Source organism: Haemaphysalis longicornis, unplaced genomic scaffold, assembly GCF_048455015.1.
Source record: "Haemaphysalis longicornis isolate Haplotype H1 unplaced genomic scaffold, Haemaphysalis longicornis Haplotype H1 scaffold_4, whole genome shotgun sequence".
Taxonomy (NCBI): Eukaryota; Metazoa; Arthropoda; class Arachnida; order Ixodida; family Ixodidae; genus Haemaphysalis; species Haemaphysalis longicornis.
Window position 1 is genome coordinate 138,365,447 of NW_027526361.1, and position 26,714 is coordinate 138,392,160.

At 46.7% G+C, this 26,714-nt stretch overlaps 1 protein-coding gene across 1 annotated transcript; it reads left to right on the forward strand.

The window, feature by feature from the left end:
• Nucleotides 1-4,464: 4,464 nt before the first annotated feature.
• Nucleotides 4,465-23,510, forward strand: LOC144180592 (acetylcholinesterase-1-like). The gene is made up of 3 exons (XM_077708917.1): nucleotides 4,465-4,574; nucleotides 17,687-19,177; nucleotides 23,207-23,510. Exons 1-3 carry the CDS (start codon nucleotides 4,558-4,560, stop codon nucleotides 23,346-23,348), a joined length of 1,650 nt encoding a protein of 549 aa, XP_077565043.1. The 5' UTR covers nucleotides 4,465-4,557; the 3' UTR covers nucleotides 23,349-23,510.
• The last annotated feature ends 3,204 nt before the right edge of the window (nucleotides 23,511-26,714 follow it).

The following is a 26,714-nucleotide window of genomic DNA, read 5'->3' on the forward strand; positions in this document are numbered from 1 at the left end:
ACAATGTTATTGACCGTGTGACATCGGTGCAGCACGAGAAATCACTCAAACGTCTATCTGCAGCGCTGTTTCTCCATATTAAAGGGACTTACTACAACGTACTACATGACGCCGTTTTGAATAGCCTAGAGGATGCGGGTCTAGGTGGCCGAACGCACACATGGATTCAAAGGTTTCTATCTTGGAGATAATTTTTTGTTGAGACCCCCGACGGCACAATCTCCCACCACTACGTTTTCCGTGGCGTCCAACAAGGCAGTGTTCTTAGCCCGACATAGCTCAATCTCACTTTGATCGGACTTAAAAAAGCCATACCAACCACTGTACATCTCTCCATATATGCTGACGATATTTGCATCTGGGCATCAGGGGATTCACGCCCTCAGGTTCGGGCACGCCTCCAAAAAGCCGCGAACCACACATGCACATTTGCGTCTACAAGGACTTGAAACAGCGCCGGATAAGTCGGCAGTGGTGGCACTTGCTCAGAAAACTACGTCGCGATATGGCATGTATTTAAATGGACACCCCATTTCTTACGTGAAGACTCACCGCTTTCTTGGAAGCATGATCGATAGGGTCTTATCGTGGAAAGCCCAATTCCCATCTATGAAAAAAAAATGCTTACTAGAATTATTCAACTTTTCAAATTTCTGGCTGGAAAGACGTGGGGCGTTTCTATTCGCTCAATGCTACATCTTTACAATGCACAATTTCTCGGTGTTCTACGTTAGAGCCTGCCCATTCTTCCCAATACAAGCAAAAACAGCTTACGTGCGATTCAGGCGATACCGATACAAGTCCGAGGTCTCCAGACGTGTCTTGGTCTACCGCTTTGCGCCTCAACAGTGGCAGCCATGTGCACCATGTGCATCCGATAACGACCTACGTGGCAGTGGATGCACTCCGGACTCACATGAGACATTTCGCTTGGCTGCCTCATCACAACCTTGCATCCTTGCCGTCAACTAGACCACCGGCATCCTTTTGTAAGATAGTCGCCGCTCACTGCGAGAGCCTTCCCTTAGGATACACACCTGCGGCACGACCATCATCACCTCTTTGGTACCTCTCGAAGCCAGAAGTGCATCTAACCATCCCGGCAATAAACAAGAAAGCCTATGTTCCACCACGAGGTCTCGAAGAGCTCTCTATGCACTTTTTACATGAAGCCTACAAAGACCGGATTCATGACTACACTGATGGCCCGGTAACAAACTCCATTTCTGGGGGAGCTGTAATTGTTCCAGCCAGATAGGCAGAGATTCAATTGAACCTGTCTAATTTAAAAACGTCAACTGCATCCAAACTCACAGCTATTTGCGAGGCTCTTCTTTACCTCAGGCAATAAACAAAAATGGGCTCTGCTTTGCCACTACAGGCCAGCTATCTAGTGTCTGCAGTCTGCTCTTCGCCACTGCCCGTACGAACAGCTTGTGCCGAGATTCGTCAAGAGTATGACTTAATGATATTTTTCAATGGCTGCCTAGCCACTGCGGCATTTCTAGGAATGAATCTGCAGACCAAGCGGCTCATTATCCCCATGGACGAGCCCAATTGGTAGACATCCCGTTATCGCGCCATGATGCTGCAAGGTCACTGCGCTCCATCGCCCGCAAATTCACGCTTACTCTTTGGAATACGCCGGAGTTCTCAAACTCTCGCCTGTACTTGCTCGACCCTGGCCTCCAGCACCACTTACCCGTTAATATGCCACGCTCGGATGCAACCCTACTGTGCCGGCTCTCTAAAGGAGTTGCTTTAACCAAAGCTTAATCATTCACTATCGGCACGACTGACAATCCTGCTTGTGACGTGTGCGCCACGGACGAGACAATAAATACCTCTTATGTCACTTTACCCGGTTTGCAACGCAGAGACTGCACCTGTCAACCGCATTCCAGAAACTCGAGAATCAGCCATTAACTGCGCAGACTGTTTTGTGTCACAGGCCGTTGACCATCACAGTTCCAAAAGTTCCATATTTTGTTTCTCAAAGGACACAGGTCTATGTGAACGATTGTAAAGACACTGTGTACCATTGTTCATTTGTCATTTGGTTAGTTTACCGTTTCAGTTTAGGATTTATTATCGGCCGTTGTTTTGTTTTTGTAGTTATCTTTAACTTTTCTTTTTTTTGGCCCCTCAAGCTCCACTGTCTTTTTAATACCCTATATTTCTCTTTAAATCCCTCCTTCCCCACTTCGCTTGTGTGGGGTCGCCAACCGGAATTTAACCTGGTTAACCTCCCTGCCTTTCATGCACTGAATTTTCCTTCCTTCCTCATTTCCTTCGACCATAATGCAACAACTTGCCCAACAGCTTGTTTTAATAGATAAAGTTAGCGCACGCCGGCCTGTGTTCTTTAGTAAGTGACCATGGTAAATTGTGTAAAACAACTAGATGATGGGCGCAGGGTAAATTGCCCGTTTTATCCTCGGTGTAGACACAGCTGTTCAGTCAACCCTAGGGCTAAATTTTTGCTGTTTGCGAGCTCGCGTTCCGCAACTTCACTCCTTTAACCCTTGTGCTCTTCCATCCAAAGAGAACGCACCGTGCACAGAAAAAAAGTAGATACCAAACGTGCTAGATACCAAACGTGCACGTAATCTTCCTGCCTAAACCGTAAGTACTTAAAAATGAGCGTTTTCATGTGCCTTGTTCTATAATAATGAATAGAGTTCTATTCTTGATCTGTTCTTATTTTTTTATTGTAGGCGTTCTTCCGCATTTTTATCTCACCTTTGATTCTGTGTTTCTCTGTGCTTGAGCTGGGTTGATTAAACAAATTGGCGTCTATTGTAAAGCGCACTTTTGCAGCTTTAAGTTGTACTTATAGCAGATACCAGTTCAGCTTCTCATCGTATTTCAGTTCAAATTGGCTGATTTTAAGAGTAGTAAGTTATTTAGCTGGCCATGAACCTTCTCCTCATTCGTGCTACTTGATACGCTTGTGGCTGAATAGCTAAGGCTCACAGTGTACACGCACGGTTTTCAACAGTAAGCCGTTATGGCGGCGTGCCAGCAAAAACACATTATCAGCCCCAAAGCTAACACAATCTAATTTCCTCAACAATAATTAGGGACAACCTTTTTTATGACTTATCACGTTTTTTTAATTACCCTCCCAATAGATAATGAAATGAGGAAGCGATGGATGTAGGGAAATATATTATTCAGGTCCTTCATAAGGCGTCCTATCCTGCGTTCTAATCGCCTCTCAAAGTTTTAGCAGAACGGCATGTTTTGTTAGACTAGTTTATAGACATATCACGTTCATTTATTTCGTTTTAAATAATACGTTTTGTATTTACATACGAAAACAAAACAATACTTCAGCCTACGGATAGAAAAGGTTACTTGTCACCGGCGTGAACAAAATAAAGAAAGAATGGAAAAAAAACGACAGCCCAATAACCCCAGAAGAGCGATGAAAATACACTAAGATGGAGCCCTCGGAAACAAAATATAGGGTTTAATTTGTGAGATCTAGAAATGTAGTCCGTTTGACTTGTATAGTTGTCGCATCAAAACACTACAGATTTGTACAACTAGAAATGAGAATTTCAGATTTTTACACAATATTACCAACAAATCCAATAGAATTTTGTATTGCCCGCGCAGATCAGGACGAACGGACTTTTATTAGAATTTGCTAATTGTTCCTCAGTAAAAGAGCAGGGCAAATAAGAGATTTTGCGAAGGCAAGCGGCATTTTTTTGTAGCGTGAGCTTCACTGGCGGAGGTTGAGCGGTTTCGCGGTGGCTGCTAGAGAGCCGTGCTGCGCATGCGCGAGCACCAGTGACGTCACACGGCTCGCAGAACGTTGCTCGCTACCCGGCGTCTCTCACACACCCCACGCACTCAGTGCCTTCGCTGACCTCCGTTCAGCACGTGGCGGCCCGGTCCACGTGATGATCATGCGAGGGGTGTCCGGCTGTGGAGCCGATGGCTCGTGCGTCGCAGAAACACCGGCGTGCGCCTATGGAAAAGCTTAGTTCTGGGGGGATTGGTGACGCTGCGCCGGAGCCGCTTGATAACTATACATGTGTCACATAATGCGTATGTCGTGTGTGTGTGTCATTAAAGCAGCATTAAGCATGATAATTAAGCTAATCCTAGACAAGCAGGAAAGCTAAGAATAACCAGCTGAACCTTAGCTCATGCTACACATATGCTGGCATAGCCAATGCTAATTTTTTATGTGCACTCATTAGCGGTCATTTTTGTAGTTATTTATGCTGTATTACGTTCTGGTGGTGTCAACTTGCAAATTGGTGTTTTTCCTTTTTAATGCCACGTGTTTTATTTGATAACAGGAAGGCGCACCGTAAAAAAAGAGGTAGGTAACGGCCGCAGGGTCGCAGGATGCAGTTCTCTTTCACCCGTAGTTTCAAAACAGCTGTCTAAGTATCCAGGGTTCTTTATATTGTATTTCCATGCTGACGTCCTGCTACACCAATTCTTTAATCTGCGTTTGGTATTTCGTTCTGCAGTTCGAAAGGGAAAGCACTGCTTGCACTTACCGGAGGGTAGTTCCCATACCTCCGCAAAAGTATGATTCTCGTCAAACCGTAAGTCATCGCAATGATTTTTTTCCTTGCCTTTGTCTTGGTTTTACTTAGGTTGTGTTTTTGTGGTGTTTATTTATCCTTTATGGGGTGCTTGCGGTTTTCCTGTTTCGTTTCTTTCCTTCGAATTGGTGTGTTTTCGGTTGCTAATATAAATTCCTGAACGAAATTGGCGTTTAGCAGGCTCAAAATGTTTCGAGTTTTAAATTATGTAGATTAGCTATCCGCCCTTTATTTTACGTGGAAATTTTTTTTTGCTATAAATTTTCAGCCTCACTGTACTTGACGTTTTACCTTACACAATTTCAAATCACAAATTGTTTTACAAAAAAAAAAACTCTCGCTATTCTCAATTTTGCGTCATTCTGGTGAAAAATGTTATGACTGTAGTCTGCTGACTCCCAATAAATATGCATGCCCAAACAGTAACTAGGTAGTTCCTGAACCAGGGGTATTCGACAACTTTACTCTACAGGAGGAGCATTGTACTTGGCGCCAATATAAGCATGATGGCCAAACACATAACCACTAATGAAAAGCTATACGGACTCGCCGTGGTGGCTAAGTGACTGAAGCGTTATGCTAGTTAGCACGAGGATGCGGGTTCGATTCCCAGCAGCGGCGGCGGCTTTTCTGATGGAGGTGGAAAACAAACAAAAACTCCCGTGTGTACAAAATTGCGGAGCACTTTAAATATCCCCAGGAGGTCAAAATTAATCCGTACATCTAAACTGCGGCACACCTAATTGCCTGCGTTGCGTTGTCGCGCTAAACCCTATAATCAATCAAAAGCTGCACGCTCAATTTTTTTCTTGTTGGGTAAACCGAGGTGGTAGCTGAGGCGCTTGTGACACTTTACTCAATTTTTGTAGCATATTGAAAGAAGCGCAGTTGACGGAAGGAATCGGCTGCTCACGAGTTCAAGCTTTTGAGGTTTGCAAGCGTAGTATGTGGGGAAGAGTACGAGAGCTTTTGTGTAGACTACACAACAAAGTCTGCTTTCTTGTCAGTCCGAATATTTCAGCCAGTTTTTTTCAGAATATGAGTCTCTCTTGGGCTACACAAGCGCAAACATTTGGTCTGTGTGTCTCCATACCTGCCTGTCTGTTCCTCGATCCAGCCGCCTGTCCGAAAGTTTAAAGAATTCAGGAACGATGCGTTTATATAAACAAAACGTCTGCAGAATACGAAATCTGTGCCAATCTGTGTTCACTGTTGTCACCATTGTTGAGCAGAAAAAAAAACATTAGGCACATTTCAGGCCGAACATCAACACACAGCTAAAATTTGCAGTGTTATTTTAATGAAATATACAAAGCAGCTTTATTTTGTTCCTTTGTTTCGATAAGCTTGCACACGTTATGGCGGAAATGGGGTAAAACGTTGCGCGTAGCAACTTCACCAAATCATGCATTTTTGATAGAGGTAGCATAACTTCGGGGTGGAAAACAAAAACGCAATACATTGAAACAACTTGTGGCTGTCACTGGAAACTTCCTGCACATACATATGATATCTTACAGCCGCTTCTTAAACAATTTGCAGCCAACAATAAATCTTTCACTGGCGGATTCTTGGCTGCACATTGTTTAGGATGGGGATGTCTACCTATCTTGAGGACTGTAGTATTATATCCCGTGGCCAGGCGCAGCTTCTGCGGGAAAGTACGAAGCTGAGGTGATAGCAAGACGAGGAGATAAATGTGTGCAGCACGCCCTCGCTTGCGCTGACCGAAAAGGAATTGGTTTTATTGGCCACCGCGTAACGGGCGATTAATCACTCTTTAAGCTAACGCAAGCGCAATCCATCCTAGTGAAGTTTATGAGGTGCGCACAGTGAAAAAATAAAATGTACTTCGGAGTTTGCGCGATGTGTGTGTCCGTCTTCAGTTGATCTGTGTTTCCACCTTTTTAGGGAAATTTTCGGTTTAGTCGTAGAAATAGGTTTATCAATATTCGGTTTGATCGATACTCGGAAATACGTTTAACAGAAAAAGGCCAAGTTGTCAGCATACTAGTATTTTGAGTTCAGTTCGGAGCATATTAAAACATCGACTTCTACTGCACTAGAGTAGGCTGCGACATAAAGGGTCTTAGTGAAATTAAAAAAGTAAAAGCGACAGCGGGCAACCTTTATTTACTTACGAATGTATCGGCACGGGCATCGAAAGATGACGATTGTAGTGGTCAGGTTGCTGGACAAATATACCCGTCGATGCTAATTAGCGTGTGCCGAGGACAACGTCTTATTGAAGAGAGTTCATCTACGGCGTGTCAGACTCGACACCTGCAGCTCTTTGAATGAAAGGCGACGTCGGCATGACAAAAGCGACGACTCCCCTAGCGTAAACTCTGGAATAGGTAATCGGTGAGCTTCGTGGCTCATGCACTAAAATGTGCTCCGTGCTCAGGCGAAAATCCTTCGCATCTCACCGCCGCCAAAGCCTTCTCACCCTCGTGGGCACTTGGACAGCCATCCAGCACAGCTTCGACCATAGGCGAGGCCTAGGCGTTTTGAACTTCGGGTTGCTTGTTTGACCAGGCATTTGAAGTTAGAGTACCTAGACGGATTCAAGGGAATCCCCCCCGCCGTCACCAAGCGTTTCGGATCCATGTTTAGGAGCACATATTGGTAGCGTAACTGGTGTTTCAAGACGTTGATCAGGAGAACGAGGCGTGCTGATAAAGGAGAACTTTGTACATGTATGTTAATGATGAGTATGCACGTTTGGATACTGTGTCTCCGATAGAATGGCACAACGAGCAATACTCGACGGGGCGCATTAGCGACTTTTTGCTCACAGCCAAGGTCCATAGAGCTCCTCCAGCCAATTCAACTCCAAAAGTCCAGTCCAATCAGGCACCGCCATTTCAAAACGTATAAGCCCCGCAAACGATCGAACCTATCCCGCATGCTTGTCCACGTGGCAACGAGAGGAAGGAGTTGGCGCCCCTGAAGTGGGAAGACCTTTTTGTCTGAGCGCGGTGCACACCTGAGTGCTTGAGCCACGAAGCTGGCCGATTACCGATGCCACGGTCTGTGCTTGGGAAGTCGTTTCCTTTGTCATGGTGCCGTTGCCTTAACTTCAAAGGGTTGCCGGTGCGGGTCTGACAGAAGGTAAACGAACTCTCTTCAATAACAAACAGTCTGCGGCACTGCCAAGTCGGTAGCTGACGATGAAAACATTCTAATTAGCGTCGATTTCCAAGGTCTAGTTGGTCGGGCCAGCAACCCGATTAGAGTAGTATTAACAATTACGTAGGTAAGGCATTTACTATAACAGAGACGAACTCCCTGGGAAACGCCCAAACCAACGCTACCCGCTAAGATAACGAAAATAAATATCAGTGGAAAACATGATGAAACGTTTTGGAAAGATCTATCTGCAGTAAAGCAAGCTGCTGATAGGAACCTTTAACTCATGGGCTGTTCGTGTAACCTGTAAATTTGTCGGTATTAATCGGTCACGCAGTCCACACGTTTGATGCTCGCCAATAAGTTTGGACATGAGAAACAAACGATTAGATAATATCTTCTAGACGATCGTGTATTCCACATTTTTCAGACTGAATTTTCGTAAGCTATCCATTGATTGAAATTTTCACGGTCTTTACTTTTGTTAATTAGTACTGTATGGCATTTCGTTGGTGGACGGGGAAGAGAATTCAGATGAAGGCAACAATCAGAAACCACAACAAAAAAGACAACTGAACATAAAAGAGACCTAAAGCCTTATAAAATCTCCTGGCAGTCCATCGGGGCCAGAGTTTTGCTCACCGGAAGCTGTTAGCTGCGGTATTTACCTCCTGTAAAGTAATAGGGCCACATATGACGAAACTGTCGCCACCTGAGTATGGCTCTACTAAAGAGACAAAAGTCCCTAAAACGTAGAATCAATGGATGCAGAGGGACAGTTAAAAAGCTTATTAAAAAATTGAAATTCAGATATAATTTCTTGCGTGCTAGTTAAAGGAACACAAATTGAATTTATATCCTCCAAGAACTTAGTGACACCGGGTTGGCGTTCTTCACGTAAAGACTCGCGTGTAGGATTTTCACAGTGCATAGCACGGTTCTTCCGTAGTTGTACACGTGCCGTCCCCCCCCCCCCCCATATCGGTGTAAATCTAACTTCTGGAAATGACATGTTACGGTGCCAGTTCTTTCTCTACATGTGCCAGGAATTTCACTCTCAATTTTGTGGACGACATGTGTGTTCTGGTAATGCTCGTAAAAAGCATTATTGGAACCGTACTCAGCCGCTTTACCCAGATTTCCTCCTCGAACAGCTCCCGCGCTGAGAGTAAAGGGACGTAGATGCAAAGGCCTGCAAAAGATGTGGCCCGCACACTACCACAACAGACCTCATCCCGTACTAGAGCCCAATTAAACTTCCAAACAGCTCATTGTGACCTGAAAGTGCTGCGGCCACCATCATCGGGACTCATAAGGACAAGACAGTGATGTGACAAACAAAATTGGGATAACTTCACATACGGGACGTCGGACAGCAGCTCAGAGGAAATGTAAATCCTGTCAAGCAGAACATGTGAATTCCCATCAAAATGTGCATATGAGCAAGGTGCCATTCCGGGTAAAAAATTGTCCACAAGACCAGAAGTCACAATGACGAGCGACAAAACATCAGTAAAACTATCCTTAAATGAGAGAGGCTGAACGTGGCCATTTAGCTCACACACGCAACTAAAGCCTCGAATGAATACAACACGCTCTCAACTAAAAAACTGATCCAAATTTTCAAAGAAACGTACCTCGTTGGCTTCTAATAATAAACGCACAGACAATAGTTAAGCGCCACCGTGCGCTCCATTGACCTGTGTGACGACAGATTACGGCAATTATTTTTTCGTAGAAACAAAAGACGGCCTGTCGAAAGGCCGAATATTTGTGGAACAATTACGCTGTAATCAGAAAGGAAGGTTCGTAAATCTTTTTGATGATGATGGTTTGATGTTTATGGTGCAAGGCCAACTGGGGCAAAGAGCGCCAAAACAATAGTCGTATATGAGAGGTGATACCTTAAACACTAAGTAAAATCAGCAAAAACAAAAGTAAAATCACAAAACGAACATGAGCATGGCTGGTGTATAGGGCCCGATTTCATGATGCGCGATAGGAAATGAGGTTTAAAAACTTGACTTCTGACAAATTTCACGGAAACAATGGCTTCGTCACCTAGAAAAAACGATGGATGTAGGGGAATATGTTGTCTGTAGAGCTCTCTGAAGTGTTTGTGTCGTGTTGTGCGAAGCGCCTTGCATGTGATAAGTATGTGCACTACGGATAGGGCATCTCCGCACCTGCTGCACTGGGGTCTAGAAGATCCCGTCAGCAGATACGAGTGCGTCGCATGGGTGTGCCCTATCCGCAGCCTACCCAAGGCGACTTCCGTGTGTCTGTTGTGTGAGTCAGATGTGTACCGTCCCAAGTGTGGCTTTATTACATGTAGTTTGTTGTCTGTCTGTTCATCCCAGTGTGTTTGCCACTTCCTACGAAGGTATTGTCGAATTTGTGGCTTAAGGTCACTCTGTGGTAGTATGTTTATATCTACTGTGTCCCTGAGTGCAGCAACTGCGGCCTTCTGATCCGCAACCTCATTGCCAGCAATTCCAGCATGGCCTGGAACCCAGCACAACACCAGAACAAGTTTTTTGGCATATATAGACATGATAGTGTTGAAAAACATATCGACAATTCTGTTTTTGCATGGCTTGTATGATGCCAATGCGCGCACAATGCTCAAGGAATCTGTATATATGATGGACTTCGAGATTTTGTGTTCAAGAATGTGTTGTGCAATTAGTAAGATGCCATATGCTTCAGCTGAGTAAATTGTGGTGTATGTGCTCATCGTTCTGCATGCATCAAAGTTTGGTCCATCAGCAGCGCAAGACACTATGGTTGCAGTTTTTGATGCGTCACTATAAAACTCTGCACATTGATACTTGTACTGCAGGGAGAAGAAGTGCTGCAAAATTGCAGTTTGTGGTACCCTGGTTTTATCAATATTCATGAAAGACAAGTCACAACACACAGGTTGAAGCTGCCAGGGTGGTAAAACATCAGTAAAGGAAGATGTGTAAATGTTTGAAAAGGAGATGTTGAAATCCGAAGCTTCCTGTCTCGCTCTAAGTGAGAATGGCAAAGGAACGGACGGGCGATTTACAAACACTGGTGATGTGGATGCATCATTAAAAACAGGTTTAAAAGGATGGTTATTTATCGATGAAATTTTGAAAGCGTAGAGCAAGTCCACGTACGTTCGTTGGTCCTCACGGCACCATTTGTTACATTCAACGTATAGACTCTTTGCCGGGCTAGTGCGGAACGCACCCGACGCAAGGCGGAGGCCCAAGTGGAGTACTGGGTCAAGCATTTTTAGTGCGGTTTTTGATGCCTACCCATACACGGCGCTGCCGTAGTCTAACCGGGACCCGACTAAGGCGGTAAAGACCCGGAGAAGTAGTTCCTTGTCTGCACCATAGGATTGGTGGGAGAGCACCTTGAGAATGTTTAGTGTTTTTAGGCATTTATGTTTAAGTGCTTTGACGTGAGGTATGAACGTGAGCTTGTTATCAAATATGACACCTAAAAACTTGTGCTCCCTTTTAACAGGAATAGATGCACGGCCAAGAGCAATCCCAGGGTCCGCACTAAGCCCGCGCTTGTGGGAGAACAGAACACAAGTACTATTGCCCGGGTTCAGTTTAAAACCGTTAAGGTCCACCCATCCAGCAAGCTTCTTAACACCGAGCTGTACTTGACGTTCGCAAATTGACAGGTTACAGGATTTAAAAGATATTTGAACATTGTCTACATAGATGGAACAGGAAATGGTTGGTGGCAATGCCTTTCGGAGGGAGTTCATCTTAACTATAAACAATGTGCAGCTTAAAACTCCACCTTGCGGCACACCATTTTCCTGCACATGTATCCCGGACAGGGATGACCCAACCTTAACACGAAATGTCCTCGTGGACATGTAGCTAGAAATGGTATTTAACATGTTACCTGACACACCAAAGGACTTCAGGTCGCTAAGGATGCCGTATCGCCAGGCTGTGTCGTAAGCCTTCTCAAGATCAAAGAATACCGTAAGGCAGAACTGCCTATGAGCAAATGCATCTTTTAAGAAGGATTCCAACGCAACAAGTTGATCGTTGGTGGACCGCCCCACCCTAAAGCCTGCCTGGCAGCTCTCGAGAAGACCGTTGTACTCAAGGAAGTACACGAGCCTGCGATTTATCATCTTCTCGAGCAGCTTGCACAGGCAGCTTGTCAGGGCGATGGGACGATAACCGGGGGGAGAGGAAGGGTCCTTCCCTTCCTTCAGGAACGCCACTACTATGGCCTCCCTCCAAGAGTGTGGAATCTGCCCCGAAAGCCATATTTTATTGTATAGGTGTAGGAGTGTTTCAAGGGTGTCTGGGTGTAGGTGTTCTATCATGGTGTATGTAATCTTATCTGCCCCTGAAGCTGAAGGTTTACATGTGCTCAGGGCAACACTCAACTCATAGAGTGTAAATTCAGAATTGCAACCAGATTTTGACCTGTTAGTGTCATGTAGGGACTTTTTTTCACACGCTGTTTTATGTTTCAGGAAAGTGTTTGTGTAGTGTGCAGAGCTGGAAACGTGTTGGAAGGGTTGTGCAAGTGTGCTAGCCTGGTCTCCTAGTGTGTCCCCTGTTGTACTGACCAGGGGCAGGCTGTGTGTCTGTTGTCCTTTAAGGTTACGTATTCGGGTCCAGACTTTCTGGGTGTCGGTGTATGAGTTGATGGAAGTGAGGAAGGCGCGCCCACTCTCCCTTTTCGCCTCACGACGCACACGCTTCCCAAGAGCCTTTGCCCGTTTAAAGGAAATGAGATTATCTGGCGTGGGGTACCGGCGAAGGACACCCCACGCCTTGTTCTGGGCCTCTCGCGCCCGCCTACAGTCCTCGTTCCACCAGGGCCTCCTTGGATTGCGGGACGCACTGGAGGCCTGGGGCATGGACTTTTCGGCGGTGTCGAGTATGTGTGCCGGGACGAGTTGGGCTGCTTCCTGCACGTGTAGGTGTTTTATGGTTGTGTGGTGTAGTTTAGATGTTTCTGTGAATGTACTCCAGTTTGGTTTTGATTCATTAAACCTGTTATGGGAAGATGGACTGCATGGGCCTTTACCTATGTACGTTAGGGAAGTGGGGAAATGGTCACTACCATATGGGTCTGTGCCCACACCCCACTCAAGACATAGAAAGAGAACTGCGGAACCAATCGCCAAGTCAAGATGCGAGTATGTATTGTGTCTAAGTTGTGGTATGTAGGCTGTTTTTTGTTGAAAAGGCATGCTCCGGAGGATGTAAGAAACTTCTCTATCAGGCGACCGCGGGCATCCGTTCTGGAGGAGCCCCAAAGAGAGTTGTGCGCATTAAGGTCACCTGTTAGTATGTATGGTTCGGGCAGCTGGTCAACCAGTGCCTCGAAATCAGAGCTAAGAAGTGCAAAATCAGGAGGAATGTAAATGGAGCATATCGTTATCAACCTATTAAATATTATCGTACGGATTGCTACAGCCTCGAGGACAGTGTTCAGAGTGACAGGGTGGCGGGCTAAGGATTTCCGGGCAATTATGGCCACACCGCCAGAAGAGTGTGTGCAGCAATCCCTGCCCTTTCTGAAGACCATGTAACTATTCAAGAAATTTGTGTGCTTAGAATTCAAATGTGTTTCCTGAACACACATTACACTTGGCCGATTAGCATGTAGTAGTTCGTATACATCGTCAAGATTTTTAAGAAGGCCTCTACAGTTCCATTGAATTATGTTTTCTCTTCCCATTATTTAGTGTGAGAGCTACTGGAGTGTGTGTGTTTGTTTATGTGTCGTCTTTCGGGGCTGTGACTCTCGCCTTTTTTGGCTTGTCGGGAGGCTTTGGCGTCGGGACGCGTTCCTTGCGCTGCGTTCCAGGCAGGAACGGCCCGACGTCCATCTCGTCGTCGGATGTCCGAGGCGTGCCCGACGGACCGGGCCCCCCGGACTTGGCCCCCCCTCGGGAGCCCTTCGTTTGAGCCGCCACCGCCGAGGGCGTCCGGGGCGCCAGACGTGGCACGGGCGGTGCGGTGGCGGTGGGAACCGGTGCGGGGCCAGTGGTGTCCATCACCTCGGTACCCTCCAACGCACTGGAGGATGGAGAGACAGAGGCGGGAGCGGCACCGGTCCCGACGGAAGAGGTTGCCACCATAACCGCTGCTGCCTCAGCAAGCGGCGTGATGGCGGGTTGGGCTGCCAGACGCAACCCAGGGGGGGGGGGGGGCGGGACCAGGTTAGACTCGCTGAACTGGGTCTCTGTGGAAACGAGACGCCGCTCCGCCCCCCGGCGAGCTGCGTCGGCGTACCTCCCCAGGGGGAAAGATGCGAACCTCTTTCGAGCCTCTGGGAAGGTAAGGTTCTCAGTGACTTTCACCTTGATGATCTCCTTGTCCTGTTTGAATTTCTCGCATGTTCTAGAGTAGGCCCCGTGGGGCCCCTGGCAGTTAGCACATATGAGGGTTTGCGATGGGCAGTTGTCTGATGGGTGATCGTGTTGTGCGCACTTGGCGCATGTTAGTCGACCACGGCAGGCGGTAGTGCCATGCCCAAACCGCTGGCATTTAAAACACCGGCGGGGGTTGGGCATGTATGGCCTGACGGGGCAATGAATGAAACCTGCATTTACTGATTCAGGAACTGTAGAATGGTCAAAAGTCAATATTACATGTTTTGTTAGGATTTCCTTGTTATCTCTACGAATCATGATACGCCTCACTGCTGTCACACCTTGGTCCTTAAGGCCTTCCAACAGATCGGTGTCAGTTTCATTCATTAGATCTGACTCAGAGATCACACCCTGGGAGCTATTAAGGCTGCGGTGGGGTGTGACCCTGATGTCGAGATCTGCGATGCGAGTTTGAGTCAAGAGATTTGTAGCTTGTTGCTTGTTATTCACTTCTACAAGAACTTCTCCTGTTCTGAGTTTTTTGGCTTTGTAGGACTGACCAACAATGCCCTCTTGAAATTTGGAGATCAGGAAGACATACTTCGTGGCAAGGGTTTTCGACGCATCAACAGATTCGATTACTAAAAACCTAGCATAGTTGTCCGGCTTTGGGAAACTCGTCGTTGGCAACGGAGGAAAGGATACTTCGGTGCGGCCCCTTTTAGGGGGCCGATCTTTGGATTTGGAAAATTCGCAAGCCATATATTATAGTATAAAAGCAGGGAGACGGGGGTACTTTCTCCTTTAACCTTACCCTGGTAGTCAAAGAGGTCCCGGAGCTCCCTGCCCGGTAGACAGGCAGGGAGCCCATCGGCCGGAGCTTGACCAAGGCTCCGACGGCCACCGTTAGAGGTTTCTACCCTTCACCTTAAAAACACATCACCACGGTAGGGCACAGCTTATGTTGGGGGGTCGGGGTCCGGGGTATCGCCAGTACCGTCACCAAGATTACTCAAGGTGCCCCGCGCGGGGTCGTAAATCTTTTTAGATCACATCATCACTCCCAGGTTTTCTCGCTGGCACTGTAATGCATCCTAGAGATACAGGTACCGCCTTTTATTCAGGTTTGCACCCAGGGTGCTGGCTTTGTACTATGGTGCGGTTTAGGTGCGTGGATTGTGCATTTCAATTTAACTGTGTTTGCATGGAGAAAGTTTGAATTTTAACCATCATTCTCTTAATGAAAAGATTTAAAAAAGCCAAGTCAAACCTACTGTAGACCACCAGATCCGCTGTTTCCCCAGTCCTCGCATCTAAATGGCGCAGGTGCCCGAATGCTTTTTAGCTAGCCCAGCATAAAGGTGTTTACACATAATTAGTTCCTCTCGTTCAGGTTGAGTGAATACTCGTAGAGGTATTACTAAGAGCATGGTATGGGGAATAGTCCGCGGAAACTGAAGTGAGAACTCCGGTGCACAAGAGGTTAGGGGCAGCTAAATATTCCAGCTGATGATCATAGTTGTTTCACTGCTCTAAGCAACGTCGCAGTCTGGATGCGCCATATGCCAATTTGCGGCCTGAAAAGCCAAGTGCTTAGGAAACATCGCCCACAGTGTGGCACCGCAACACATATCTTATGCGTAACCTTCATCATACGCTGGGACCATGCAGACATTGCTCTCCATATACCACTTTGCAAGTGCTTCTATTACTGCTTTCTTCAGTTTGTAGCAACTTGTACGATAGTGCTTCGATATTTTCTCAGCGTGAAATTCTCGTGAGAATTCTTAGACACCAAAGACCCACTTAGCACGCATGAAACCACAAATATGCCCGGAAAGAATAGGATTCTACGCTAAGATACTAAGATAAAAAACCATTGAGCGAAGAAGCTGCATATGGCAGCTTCTTTCCTTCCGTCCTCTCTCATTGTGTACTTTGTGTACTTTGTTTGAGAGAAATAAAACATATCATATCATATCATATCATTAACAAACGAACTTACACAACCAACATGATATTTTACAGAACGGAAACCTTGAGACACACATTTGCAGAGTAAAAATAGCGAAGTTGCTGAACAAGAATAGGGATATTTGGAAGACTAACTAAAAAGAATTCGGAGCCCTTCAACTCTGTGAAGAAACAAGCCAGCATAGGTTTTGTAAAGTATGGCTTTGCTGTAGAGAATTTATAAATTTTCCTCCTTTCACAAGTCAGCGTTCTGAGCGGTAAAGGTGCTCGTCGTGAGGGCAAGATTCGCAGCTACTCGACGAGGTGGACCTTAAGGGAGCAACAGTGGCGGTTTTCTATTGTTTCCGCACCAATTAGCATTTCTGTGCGAGCCGATGCTCCTTTAATTTTTGGTCTGCTACCTCCCAGCGAACGTCATGCGTCAATCCCATTTCTAGATGATAGTGGACTGCGTCCTAACGGCGTTACCGTTGTTACCAGCCAATTGCGCAACTTGTGAAAGAAGTACCGGTGTAGGCGACGGGTGACAAACTTGTGAAACAAGTGTATGTGGTGATAAGGCGTTCTTTTTGAAAAATTACGCTGCCGAGCAAATCGTCGCAACAGCGTCGTGGTAAGAGCTGGTATTCACCGCAAAGGCGGAATGGTTAATATTCTCTCCGGCATCTCGAGAATGTGGGTTCAATTCCCGGCCACGGGAGCTGTTTCTTTGTGGGAGCATGGAACAGCAACGCCAATCGCACAATTTTTCAACACATTTTGACATGTCCAGGTGCGCAAAATATTTTTCATCCTTCAGAATGGCGCTTCCCAGAGCTGAGCGCGTACCAAAGCAATTTGATCTTCAAAAAGTTAGTGGTCTTTGACTTTTTGCAGCTTTTGTTCATGGGGACAAAACAACGACTAAGAATGCCCATTTTTCGCATTCTAAAGGCACGATATAGGGCTTTTCTGAGCACAGAAGGCTGCACAATAGTGACCATAGGGTACTACAAGATCAACTAAAATATTTCGCGCCTACTAAAAGAAAACGATTTAACTCACGTTTAAATAAAAGGAATTTAGCCGCTTTCGTGAAAATGGAACGCCGATACCGTGTACAGGAAGGAGGACGCTATGCGATCGTAAGGGCAGATATATGCTCTTTTTGCCGGCTAGATTTGGAGCTATTCTTTCATATTCTTGAAACCGTCTGCTCCCCTGCACATAGATATTTCACATACTTCAACCAAGCCTTGCGCATACTAGTACATCTTGTAAAAAAAATATTAACTCAAAGATGACTCGCAGAAAAACATAAAAATTTTCGCTGCAGCTCAGGCTTAACTCAAAGCAGTGTCACAAGTGTATTGTATAGTGGTCTAACTAGCGAACCAATGAGAAGCAGCAGCACAGAGTAGTACGTTTACCTGCTCCGCAATGATTTCCTGCGCCTGTGGTAACTATACCTCTGGCAGAGCTTTTCTTCAACGGATAAATGTTGAAGGATAACTATTGCTTCATGTGTTACTGCCCCTTTTATATTCCTAGAAAACCGTTAGAATTCTTGGAAAAAGCCTATTTTATAGGAAAGCTATTTTATGGAGGCAGAAATAACTAGATAGGGGACTGTAGTCCTTGTAGTGTCTTTGCAATCAGCCTGTGAACATTTCATATTACTATGCAGTGGACGTCCCGCAGGGGGCAACTGGAACGGCTTCGTCGTCATCATGCTATCATTCGCACCATTGCTGACCGTCCACTCGTGTGTCGTCCAAACGAAAGATGGGCTGGTGCGCGGCGAATCTCTTACGATCTTCGAAAGGGACGTGAATACGTTCTTGGGCATTCCGTACGCCATCCCACCTCTAGGGAACCTTCGGTTTCTGAAGCCGAAACCCCAGCGGCCCTGGCAAGGCACTTACAACGCAACCAGCGGGAAGCCATCCTGCATGCAGCCACGCGTTCCATGGGTTTTCGTCATCCCAACAAGTATTGAAGAAGATTGTCTTTACCTCAACGTGTGGACGCCGAATTTGTCGACGAGTGTCCGATTACCGGTACTTGTTTGGTTCTACGGGGGAATTTTTAAGCTAGGATCCGCCTATGAAACCAGGTACAACCCTTCAGCATTGGTGGCGCTCAATGACGTAGTTTTCGTCTCCGCCAACTTCCGGTCGGCCATGTTCGGATTTTTCGATGCCGACTTCAAAGGAGCCCCGGGAAACGTGGCTCTCTGGGATCAGCTGTTGGTCATGCGCTGGGTGCGAGCCAATATTGCGGGATTCGGCGGAGATCCAGCGCTTGTCACCGTGCTCGGCGAGAGTTCCAGTGCTATGGACATTCACCTCCACATGATGTCACCGTATGGTTCTGGCCTGTTTCAGCGTGTGTTTCTTATGAGTGGAACCGAAAGCAGCAACGTGAATGTATACTCTGTCTTCGAGAGCATCGCAACAGGAAACAAGGTGGCCTGGGAGTTAGGCTGTGCTGACGTTTACCAAGACCTCACAACGCACCCGGACAAAGTGCTTAGATGTCTTCGTGACAAACTTGCCGAGGACATAACAAGCGCTACAGAGAATGTGACCATGCCGGGAGCGTTCGCATTTCTTCCAACCTTCAAGACGGAATACTTGCCGTACCTTCCGTCGATTGCCACCAAAAAAGGCCTCGTTCGCCGAGTTGATGCAATGTTGTCCGTCGTCGCTAATGAGGGCGCTTTTGCTTTTATAATGCAACCAGACAGAGAGCTTCTACAAGATGATTTAAGTGGTTATGATGACGATGAGTTTAAAGTAGCTGTAGAAAATACCCTTAGAAACTATTTATTAGAAAATTTTGCTTTGTTAGCCTTGAGTTCCTTAAATAATGTCCCGTCGAGCGACAAGGCTGCGTTTCGGCAGGCAGCGGCTGACCTATTTGGAATGACAACTTTTGTTTGCCCCGCAAGATTCTTTGCTGAGAAGCACTCGAACGTAGGCGCTACCGTTTACGGCATGGTTTTCGGACACCGGTCGGAAAAGTCAACGTACCCGGAATGGGTGAAAGTCACTCACATGGAAGAGATACCTTACTTTTTCGGAATTCCATTCCTTGATGTGGGCAACTACACTGATGAGGACAGGAACCTCAGTGCCTACACAATGAAGACCCTGGTGTCGTTCGCTCGAGTTGGGTAAGTGAGCGTGTTGACGACGAGTAGCCAAAAATTCAACTGTTTACTTTGTACTTTCTCGTGCAGGCGAAAGACCAACCTATTTGTTATTTCTCTCTGTGTTTGAGAGGCTCACCCAGAATCAGCTATTTTCTGGAAACAAGCAGCTCTTAGGTTCCTAAAAAAGAAATGAGGCACGATTTGCGGAAACACCAAAATTTTCGCCTTGTAGTGCGCATTCCAGAATGCCCTGCTAAGATTAAGGCAATATCTGGTGTTCAAACTCCTTGTACATACAAGTGGACGTTAGCTTTCGCTCGGCTTTTCACAATCAAACGTATATAACGCTTTCTGACGAGAGCTCCGCGATCGCGCCTGGTTCAAGCTGCGCAAAATTTGAAGTACGCAGCTTCATCTGCAATCTCAAGCTTACTGCTCACATATCTGCGAATGCCTGCACCACAACGAAATTCAATAGAAGCTTATTGCTGTTTCATTTCTTTTTATTGTTTTCTAATAAAATAATAAACACTGTTTAGAAACCCTTTGCACCTAGGAGACATAAATCTTTGGAGCCCACCTTGCTTGCCGTAACGTTGTTACTTCATAGTGGAGCAGCCCTCTGACTCTGCCTGCGTACCTCGGCATGCCATGTTCGACCTTGTTCATAGCGTTAACTTACAGTTTGCAAGGTCCACCATAAACACTAGCCGAACGTTCTATTTTTTTTTTTACTCCAGAAATTTGGGTTTGGCAGATATACCGTTATTTCGCGAGAATCCGCCACTTGTCCCATAGGAGTAATGAATATCAACAACAGATTTTGCGGACAGAATAAAGCCAAAATGTTCGTTTTCCGGGCAACATTCCTCGCGACAGAGCCACCATGCGATTCTACGACGACCCCATTTTGATTCCTAAGCCACCTGTCTACCTCCGGATTGGATTGTGATTGACCTGGCTCCCACATGCATAACAAACTTTAATCTAGGAGGCCTTAATTTGCGTTAGTCTGCGGCGGAAGTAATCTCTATAGCCGGAAACGGGTCATTCGTTGCCAGTTCACTTTTAACACACCACATTTGAGGCACCAGCTGACGCTGACTTTTAAGCAACGTCTTTATCAACCTAGTCCTATGTCGTGCGTCGTGGACGGTGTTCCTTTATTGATTGGTAGCCATTCTGTTGATGCTTGTTCACGGGGTTCACCCCATCGCCTGTGCACTGTGCGTACAATAACAACGATTGCGTTCAGTCCTATTTAAATGAAATGAAGTTCATTTTTCCTACTTGCAAATTTTTTTGACTGCTCTTTCACTATAACTATTTTTTGTTCCCCTCCAGGCTAAAAAAATCGGTCGGCTACTGTATACAGCTATACTTGGACGTAATAATGGAGCGTATTTACGAAACAATCGTTTCTATAAATCGGTTAGCGCAATGAGTGCACCTCTATGCACTCCTCGGTAGCCTAAAGGGGACACTGCAATACCGTAACCACTGACATGATTTTTTATTTTGGCAACTACACCCATCACCACAGTTAGAAATGAATTGCAAAGCTAACCGTAGGAATAAGTACTTTTTTATTCCTCTCAGCTCACTGTCTTTTCTGTGTGCTCACTTTTTGTACGGGCACGAATAATTAGTACAACTATCTACGGACCATTTGCAGTAGAAAACAGTTATGCACAATTAAAATAGTTTACCGGTGGTAGCCGATTAAGACACAAAATGCTGCGAACTATCTGATAAATTCTGTGTTGCACAACCCTCCCTGAAAAAAGGGCTGTGTTCTATTTAATGGTGCCCTCTGGATAAAAGCTTCTACGGAAGACAGTCTTGCTCAAACGACACTCTCCATTTCATCGCATACAGCGTTAATAGTGTCCCTATTCCTTCAGCTTCCCCCACGCCCCCGTTGCCCATTTTCGCATAAACCGTAGTAGTCTACATCCTCAGTTTTTCGAAACTGGGCTCGCTGCCTTATTCTCTACTCGGCTACAACTTAAGAACGACCATGGAAGAGAGACAGAAACACGTTACTCCCTTATCAAGAGGTTATCAGATATTGAGGGCACAGGAGGCCCGGAAGGCCACCATAACCGCACGAGCCTAGGCCTGGGAGGTGGTGAAGGCCTGGCCTCTCTCCCCCTAGTCCCGCAATCTCTGCTCTAAAACATGAGGGTAGTAAAGGGCGGATGGGTATGCTAGACATTTGAAGTGGGAATGGTAGTGAGTATCGAGTGTGTCCCGCAGGCTGGACACGTTGGGGTAGTAAAGAGGCGTGCCTAAGTGTGTATAAATGGTTCTCAGTATGAGAAAGTGTTTTTGTAGATCGCAGCTTCAGGTCTGCATCCGGGGAGAGCTGTGGATACGGGACTGGATACCAGCAGCGAAAGGGGCGGTAATGCAGGGCAATATCCCTGTACTGCAGGTGGGAGATTGGATTGGCGGCAGGGGCATGGCGTGTAGGCCTAATGAAAATGGCGACTCAGTCAATGAGCACCGGAGCACGGGCGTGCACCACCTCATGAGCGGCTACGCCTGTGGCGGATGGAGGATTTTTGGAGAGAATTTGCAAGGCCTCGGAGAGATATTACCAAACCCCTGCCGCCCTTTCTAAGACTATTACAGTGCTCAAGTGACATTTACGAGACCTAACCACACAGGCTAAGAACGAAAAGATTATTGACAAAGAGTGAATTAAATCATAAAATATTTGTATCCTCAATAAACACTGCCTCAACACAGGCAAGCGACTTTAGCGGGCCACCTGTATATATACATAATAAATGTAGTAAAAACATCGAAAGGGCACACGACAAAAACGACGTTACGGAGATGCCTTGAGGTTTCTAAGAGTGGGACGACAAAAGCCTTCTTTTACATTCTGTTGATCAGCTGTTGTTCTTTGTGTTGAAATTTTATGTCGCTCTCGTCGGGCCACTGAAGCAGCTTCATACATACCCGCTTCTTTTATACGTCGGCTACGACGAACGCTATTTCGAGCTCCCGTAGCCCCTTCCGCCGAGACGGCGGTTACGACAGTGGCATTTCGAGCTGAGGTGGTCTCTTACGCCATGGCGTACATTCTGTGCCTTCCTCGTTTGTGTCTAAGGCTGTTGGTCCGTTACCTATAAATAGCAATGTGGAATAAACGTCTGAACCAAAGAGGAGATATGGACAAGGCGCGTTCTGGACGTTCAAAAGCCAGTCAGTCGCCATTTCTCAAAATTCTCCCCGGTACAACTGTTTCATAATCCCGGCGTCCGCTCCCCGGCTGCTTTTGTACCATTGTTTTAAAGCGAAGCTTCAGAGTTCTCACAGATGGTGTCTGTAACGAGAATACGACCTTCAGGAAGGCTAACATGCTCTGACGACGATGATGATTGTGGGTGAACTGCAGCAAAATTAAATCACTTCATGTTGTGAGGTGATTATCAACTGCCGTTACCCACAAGCCGACGTAGAAAGTGGATGGCGTTGCTCTGCGTGCCGTAAGACTGCTAACCACAATACGTTAAGAATACCTTCTCATTTTGGGGTTTAATGCGGTACGCCTAACGTCACATCCTGGGGTTTAATACCTGAATCCGGCAGCCACTAAAAAAATTGCTCACTTAACGCCAAGCATCAAGTGCCAATTCGCGCCGTACACTCCAAATCAAAACGTTATCACTACGTACTCGTCATCCGACAGTTTCTGTGGCTCTTCTGGTAAAACGGTGCGTATCTAAACGGTATCGCCAGATCGCAGTGTGCCATTGGAAAACCAAAGAATCCAGATCGCGGTCAACGATTGTCCTTGTTAGACGAAAGCGTGCACCATTTTTGGTATAAAACTTTCCAGCTTGTAGCATAACCATAAACATCGATGCAAGGTATTAGCGCCAGTGTGGCTGTGTGCAAAGCAGCTCTGCCGCCGTACGAAGCCTTCGGACACTTTACAATGTGTGTGTTAAACCGATAAACATGAAAATAATATTTTTCTCAGTATGCAGGGGAAAATGATGTTTCAAAGCTGCAACATTTCTTTGTTTCCAACAGGCAGCCGCTTTCACCTGACGGTCTGCAGTGGCCAAAGTTTTCTACCGAGAAGCAGAACTTCTTATGGGTGCAGCCGGATAATTACAGCCTCATTGACTACACGACAAACACTGACTGTGACCTGTGGAGAGAGTTTCTTTGAAGTGTCAAGCGTCAAGTTGAAGTGTCAAGTGAAAGTTGAAGTGTTGTTGCTACACTTTAAATATCCTTGTACGCTGTTTTAGACCTGTAAATGGTGATATATTGGCCTATAATGCCTTGTCGATGCCACATTGGTTTATTATATTCAAGGAATTTTAACTGCTCCAGCAAAATAAAGTCTGTTTAGTGCAGAAACACGTTTCTCAGTGACGTTTCTTGCCTGATTCCACTTCAAGATTGGCTTAGTTTTATGTATTCGCTTTCTCTTTGAAGGAAAACCGTAAATTGTAAAGGCAAATTTTCCTATATCGTTGGAGTAGAGGGATGTAAATAGAAATATACTACTCGAAGACGCAGTAGTTTCTAAGTAACGAAGAAAATGGCAAAGCCGTAGAATCTCGAGCCCATACTCCATCCGCTTTCCCAAACTACACTTTGTGACATGAAAATCCGCGAATGCATTGTGAAACGGCATTGATAGAACTTGCCTCACCATTTTATGAAGGAAACACGTGCTCAGCAGGAACGTGCACCTGTGAAATAAACGTCTGTCGGAAACGTTTATGGTCACGCGATTACGGTCACGCTATTGAGGCACAAATTATGCCAAGCACACAACATAAACATCAAGCCGCAGCCCAGGGGGTAGTCTTTGTTTTTTTTATTTCTATGTTTTACGCTGTGTTCAAGAACAGTCAAAAGATGCATGTACGAGGGTGAACCCAAGAATCTACTTTAATGAAACATGATCGCCGCCAGACCGAGATGGCATCGAGCACACACTTCCTAATTGGATGCAACAAAATCTTGAAGCCAGTGAGGACAGGCTTTCACAAAAATGACCACATCCGAGTAATACCGAGACTGGCTCGCTGCTGCCACTTTGCGACGTGCTCGCAAACGTCACAAAAAATGGAGTTGGAATGGAAGAGAGAAATGCCGGCTCCAAACAAGCGATCGTTGGCGTCGAATAAATGATGAGACCCCTATTGAACAGGCGATCTTTCCATTAAAACAAAACGTTGCTTACCCTTATCCGTCAGTTTAAAGTGGCCAAGGAGCACTTCGCACCGACTATTCCGAACGTGCTTTGGGGGGAAGTCATTTGTTCGAGCAATCTCGTACCGCAAGGATTATAAAAAATCCGCTGTATCACCGAAGCAACGCGAGGTGAAAAATCGCTGATAATGGTTCTATCTCAACTCGACCGGTGACTACACAACGAAAGCTACGTGCTCTCTCCCCGAGAGGGTGCAGCTCGTAACGTTCTGTTCGTCGGCCTTCCATATAGGCTCCGTGGGCTGGTGTTTCGAGCGCGACCGCAGCGCCGCCAAACAGTGGCGCCGTCAGAAATCGGATGTTGGTCGGCCAGAAGGAGCTGCTGTACCGGGTGGAGATTCCTCAGTCGTTGTGAAAAAGTCGAGCTATTAGTGCATGTATTGCTGCGTCTATGGCTCCCGCAACATTTTAAAAAGGTCTTGAGGAGGCTGACGCAAAAATAGTTTATCTCGGTTTCCGTGAAATGAAGTGGAAAGGCGACAGCGATGAACCCGCACAGTGCGACGGGCAATGTAAACAACGCCGATCGACTTCTGGTTCGTTTTGCTGTTTTGTGTGAATGTGGTTTATACTCTAGGATCTTGTTTCTGTGCACACCCGCTATCAACTTCGTGGGGGACCTGCGACAGACGGTGCCCAGCGAAACTTGCATAGGCAACGCGAGCTTCATCGGAAACAAAAACAGCGCGCCAGCATACACCGCAGCAATCTTACCTGGGTGCTACGCAATATGACGCAGGGTAACGGTGGACCCGAAACTGGAGTGATCCCACAGGCAACCACCGCAGCTAAACGAATGAGTCATCATTATGCGCGTCAATCATTTTGAAGCAGTGACGGTGTCGGTCGTTTTCTTTTTTTTTTGTCGCTGAGCTTATGCCTCCCAGGCATTTTAGCATAACGTGTTGCTTAAGCTTTAGCAGTGTATATCGTTTATTCCTCTTCCGTATTATGTTGCTCATCGCTGCTTACCCCTTCCTAGGTCTACGCGCGGAGCTTCTGCCCATGCCATCTCGGCCGCTGCTTTAACGCAGATATCGCGGGCAACTCCATACGACTAACATTTCGTTGATTCGAACAGAGCTGGAACACCGGCGTCGATACTGGCGCTAAAATTTGGCAATAGCTGCCCGGTGCTCACAGTTATGAGTTGACGAACATAGCAACTGCATAGGCATGTTTACGCGTGCCGTGGCACCCCGCCTTGCGCGTGCAGCTTCCCCCGCCTACCTCGCTTAGACTCACTGAACTCATAATAAAGTGCAGCGATGCGTTAGCCGCGTGTTTGCAAAGGAACTCACAGCCATTCACTGTACCCGCCTTTAACTAAACGTCGCAGCCCAGGCTCACGCCTGTTATGTGCCTAACGCTACTGCGGGAAACATCAGACGGGTTCGTTGCGTCCGCTAGCTTCTCCCGGATGGAGTAAACATCGTTTGCGGCATGTAGCTGGCGACCGTGTTTTGAGGTTTTCTTATACAAAAAATTACGCCCACCTCCCCTCGCGGGAACCCTGGTGTGATACGACGCTGAGGGGGGATCAAGTGCAAGCGGAGAGCAACCGTCGACCGAAAGGCCGCCGGAGGGCAGCACACCGGTCATATGCACAGCGCGCCCGAAGGAGAGGAGGTCGCGGAGAGAGAGAGTACTGCACATGCGCAGCACCACGCGCAGCGCCGCGCACCGATAGAGTGAGAGCGCGCTGGGCCGCACACCCGCAGATGTTGAGAGAGAGTGTTCGCTCCCACCTGGACACACGCCGGCGCCAGTGCGTCTGCCGCGGCTATTACGCAACACAAGCCAACACAATCCACTTTAATCAAATCCAATCCAATGCAAGTCAAGCCAATTCAATAGAATCCAATGCAATGCCCCTCGCGAGAGAGTGTTCGCTATAGGATAGGAGAGGGTGAGCGGAGGAGAGTGCGACGCCGACGACGACAACGGAAGCACGCCTGAAGGACAGGGCCGCCGACAAGAGATGCTCTCAGCGTAGCATCTAAAAAGAAAACGAGCCAATATCTTCCATCTATCTAAAACCTTTAAAACGAGCGCGCCGTTTGAGCAATCAGACACCGGAGCGTAGCACGGGCAGTACGGGGAAGGGCGCAAGCGACAAGATCCGATAAATGCCTCCAGTGGCCGTAGATGGCGCTAGTTGTTCAGGCGCTTGTGTCGCCACCATACCAGCGAACGTAGCCTATATGAGATGCCGGGGAGTTTTCCGTTTGTCTGCGCATCTAAAGGAGGCTATTTACGGTCTGGTGCAGCCAAATGCAAACGTTGGTGCCGACTCGCAAGCTCGCGC